The sequence below is a fragment of the Ursus maritimus genome, unplaced genomic scaffold (genome assembly GCF_017311325.1).
Source record: "Ursus maritimus isolate PB19 unplaced genomic scaffold, ASM1731132v1 scaffold_2, whole genome shotgun sequence".
NCBI lineage: Eukaryota > Metazoa > Chordata > Mammalia > Carnivora > Ursidae > Ursus > Ursus maritimus.
Genome location: NW_024424452.1, coordinates 2043217 through 2047106, shown reverse-complemented (window position 1 = coordinate 2047106; position 3890 = coordinate 2043217). Strand labels below are relative to the sequence as shown.

General features: G+C 65.0%; 1 protein-coding gene across 2 annotated transcripts in view; it reads left to right on the top strand.

Annotated features, from left to right (window-relative positions):
* The window catches only part of TTYH3 (tweety family member 3), a 33169-nt gene that overhangs the window by 14625 nt on the left and 14654 nt on the right, over positions 1-3890 (top strand). For both annotated transcript variants that reach the window (XM_040634697.1, XM_040634698.1), the window contains exons 3-7: positions 79-190; positions 324-544; positions 819-914; positions 2025-2097; positions 2365-2440. In XM_040634697.1, the coding sequence (XP_040490631.1) occupies positions 79-190; positions 324-544; positions 819-914; positions 2025-2097; positions 2365-2440 (578 nt within the window). The remainder of the gene's footprint in view (positions 1-78; positions 191-323; positions 545-818; positions 915-2024; positions 2098-2364; positions 2441-3890) is intronic.

The window sequence follows — 3890 nt, the reverse complement described above, 5'->3', positions numbered from 1 at the left end:
CCCCCCCCCCCCCGCAGGGTTCCCAACCTGCAGGCGAGGGGCCGGCCGCACCCTCATGCGCCCCCTGCCCCGTCCCAGCGCCGGCATCGCCGTGGGGTTCTATGGCAACGGGGAGACCAGTGACGGCATCCATCGGGCCACCTACTCGCTCCGCCACGCCAACCGCACAGTGGCAGGGGTCCAGGACCGCGTGAGTGGCTGTCCGATGGGGAGGGGGGCTCTGTACCTGCCCCTGAACGCCGTATCTGCGTGCGTGCCCGAGGGGTGGGCATGTGCTGGGAGCGGGTCTGTGCTCGGGCTCACCGGCCCCCGGCCTGGCGCAGGTGTGGGACACAGCGGCCGCTCTGAACCGCTCAGCGGAGCCCAGCCTGCAGAGCCTGGAGCGGCAGCTGGCCGCACGGCCAGAGCCCCTGCGTGCGGTCCAGCGGCTGCAGGGCCTTCTCGAGACGCTGCTGGGCTACACAGCTGCCATCCCATTCTGGAGGAACCCTGCTGTGTCGCTCGAGGTGCTGGCGGAGCAGGTGGACCTCTACGACTGGTACAGGTTCGGCCTGCCCTCTTTTCCGCCTGCCCCGCCTGGTCCCTAGGGCCCGTGTGGTAGGGGTCGCCCTCCATGGGCTAGTTGCCCATAGAACCTGAGGTCTGAGGTTTTATGGGTGGGAGGAGCCGAGTACCCCAGGACCCCTTTTACAAGACCTAATGCCGCCTGGTAGTCTCCCGTATTGCAGAGCTGCCCCTGCCTGCCCCTCTGTCCCTCTGTTCTGCGGTGGCACCGCCCCGTCCCCTGGGCCCTGCCCACACCCACTGTGTGCCCGCAGGTGGCTGGGCTACCTGGGCCTGCTGCTGCTGGACGTGGCCATTTGCCTGCTGGTGCTGGTCGGCCTCATCCGCAGCTCCAAGGGCATTCTGGTTGGGTGAGTCTGTGGGCCTGAGGGGCAGAGTGGGGGAGCGCAGGGGGGAGGCACCCACAGCACCATCATCTGAATCAGCCCTGCCCTCCCCTTCCCCATCTGTGGGTCTAGCCACGGGTCTGACCGAGGGTGGGGCTCCCCATGGCAGGGCCCCACTCTGGGCCTCCTCCTGTGCCCTTGGCCTGTGCCCCCGTGGTGCGCACATTTGCCGTGGCTGTCCTGGGTTCCTGCGGGGCTCCTCCCCCTTGAGTCTGCGTGCCGTAACCCAGAGACACCTGAAGACCTGTGCAGGTCAGCTAGTCATGGGGACACCAGAACGTCAAGCTGGAGGCTCTGTCCTTGGCCTGGAGGCTGCCTGGGGTCCCCGCTCTGCGGCTCACTCAGCTAGCCACCTTGGGCAAGTGGCCCTCTGACACGGGGACTCCGTCTCCTCACCTCAAAGACGAAGACGGGGATAGCTCATCTGTAGGATAGCGATGTCCTCCTTCCCCCCGGGACAGTTGGACAGCCGTGTCCTGCCCCCCCAGGCCAGGTGCTGTAGGTGACCGTGCTGTGGGGAAAGGGAGAGCCGGGGGTGGGTGGGCAGGGAGTCTGCAGTGCGCATGACCCACCAGGAGACCTGGTGGGGAGGGGAGACTAGAGCAGAGGCCGAGGGACCCAGGGACATCTGACCGCCAATGCATGGTCTGCAGTGTGGGGTGTGAGGAGCAGCAGGGAGACTGTGGCGGCTGGACCGCAGGGATCAGGGAGGCATGTGAGGTCAGGCCTCAGGTGAGGCTGGTGGTCCGAGGTGGCACCCTGCAGGGTTTGGGCCCCATGGGGTCTGGCCCAGGCTAACAGGTTCCTCTGGCCATGCTGTGGAGAGCTGGGTGAAAGCCAAGACCCTTTGTCTGCTAGGGGGAGGGGGAAGCAGGAAGACCAGTCCCCCTACTCTGAGTGCCACCCCAGCCCCTCGAGGTGGGAGGGGGATCCATCTGTGACCGGCCTTCGGGTGGCTCTAGCTAAGGCTGGGCCACAGGGGGAGCCACAGCCCCGATGTTCCCTGGGGCCCTGGCCCTCTGGCCTGCGGCCACCCCAGCCTGAGGGGTGCTGATTGGCTTTCTTTGCCCCAAGGGTCTGCCTACTCGGGGTCCTGGCCCTGGTCATCAGCTGGGGCGCACTGGGCTTGGAGCTGGCCGTGTCTGTGGTGAGTGACAGAGGGAATGTGTAATCCCGGTCTGCTGGGCCTAGGCATGGGAGGGGGTGGGGAATGTCACACACCTCTCCCCTGGGACACCGAGGTTCCACGAGGAGGGGGGACCTTTCCATGGACACACGGCAAGTCAGTGCCTCCCCAGATTCATATTTTACTGTCTGGAGCTGAGAGCACACCTGGGGCTCAGACTCCATCCATGAGAGCTGAAGGAGGGGTACCTAGCTTGGTCACCCCATCTTCCTTGCCTGTACCCCCCAGGGCTCCAGCGACTTCTGTGTGGATCCTGACACCTACGTGACCAGGATGGTGGAGGAGCACTCGGTGCTGAGTGGGGGTGAGTCTGCAGCTGTGTCTGAGCCGGCACCCCAGTGGCCAGGCTAGGGAGACCCAACTGAGCGAGGCCAAGGCATCCCCTCCCTCCCGGGCCCTCGGTCTCAGGGAGGCAGGACCCACCCAGATCAGGAAGCTAGTGAGTGAATAGGAACACCTTCTGTGAGTGCGGGGTGCTAAGAATGAGGATAGGTGCTATGTGAGGCCAGTGATGGGGGGGTGGTGAGGGCGGAGGCAGGTGACGGAGGGGGCAAGTGATGACAGGCTGTTTTGGAGCAGACAGTGTGGCCTGCCAAAGAGGTGGCATTAAAAGTGAACCAGAGAAGGCTGTATGTTTTGTGCAAAGGCCCTGAGGCAGAGACAAACTTGATATGTGTGTGAGGCAGAAAATAGACCAGTTGGGAGAGGAGAGGGTAGGAAGGCCAATAGGCCAGGTTGAGGACAGAAGTTTGGGCTTAATTCTGGGGGGTCCGTTGGAGGGCAGGAAGCCCGAAAGAGACATGGTCCAAGATTGGATTGCCTTCGGGCTGTTGGAGCGACAAGGAGGTCAAGCAGGAAGGCAGGGAGCCTGTTGCGCCCCTCCAGGCAGGAGACGGGGTGCCTTGAGCCAGAGGGCCGAGAGGTGGATGGGGACGTGCTGTGAGGCAGCATGATGGGGCTCCTGGAGAAGCAGGCTGTAGGGAGGGAGGAACCGAGGACTCTGTTCTCTGCCTGAGCCGCTGTGGGCACGGGAGCCGTGGACCGAGGGTGGGGAGGGGGCGGGGAGCGGGTCTGGGGTTGGGGGCCAGCGGTGTGATGTGCGTCGGCCTTCCCAGGAGACGGATGCATGTGGGACTCCAGGGCTCGGGTGCAGCCAGGGCTGGAAGGGGCTGAGCTCGCGGGCTTGCCCGGCTGTGAGTGCCACGTGTTCCTTGAGAGAAGGGTAGAAGGATTGTCCCTGCGGGGACGGGGTGCTGAGGGGCCTTAAAACGCTGGCCCTCATGGGACTGTCTTCTCCTCTTTGCCTGAGAAAGCCACAGGGATGAGCAGGTGGGCTGGGTTTAGTTTATCTGGTTGAAGGAACGGTTCCATCTAAGGCTGAGGAGCCCCCGGGAGAGAGGGTTGACTCATCCCCAGTGGCGGAGGGGTGGGCCTGCCATGCTCACCACAGTCCCTGGCCTCCCTGGGTCCTCCCTGCTCAGGACTCTGGGGTCCTTAGCAAGCCTCAAGAGAGTGTGAGCTCCTGCCTGCAAGCCACAGACCACCCCTCCCGGGCCTGGCAGAGCCAACGCCAGCACGCTGGCTCCATTTACAAGGGGCCAAAGTGAGCAGGGTTTCCCATAAGCTGGGTGGGAGCCCAGGCCTGAGGGGCCGAGGGGGGAGCCGGGCAAGAAGGTCCCGGGCTGTGGCCGGCCCTGTGCGCCAGCGCTTGCACTGGGCCTCACAGCCCCCCCCCCCCCCCCCCGGGGGGGCCC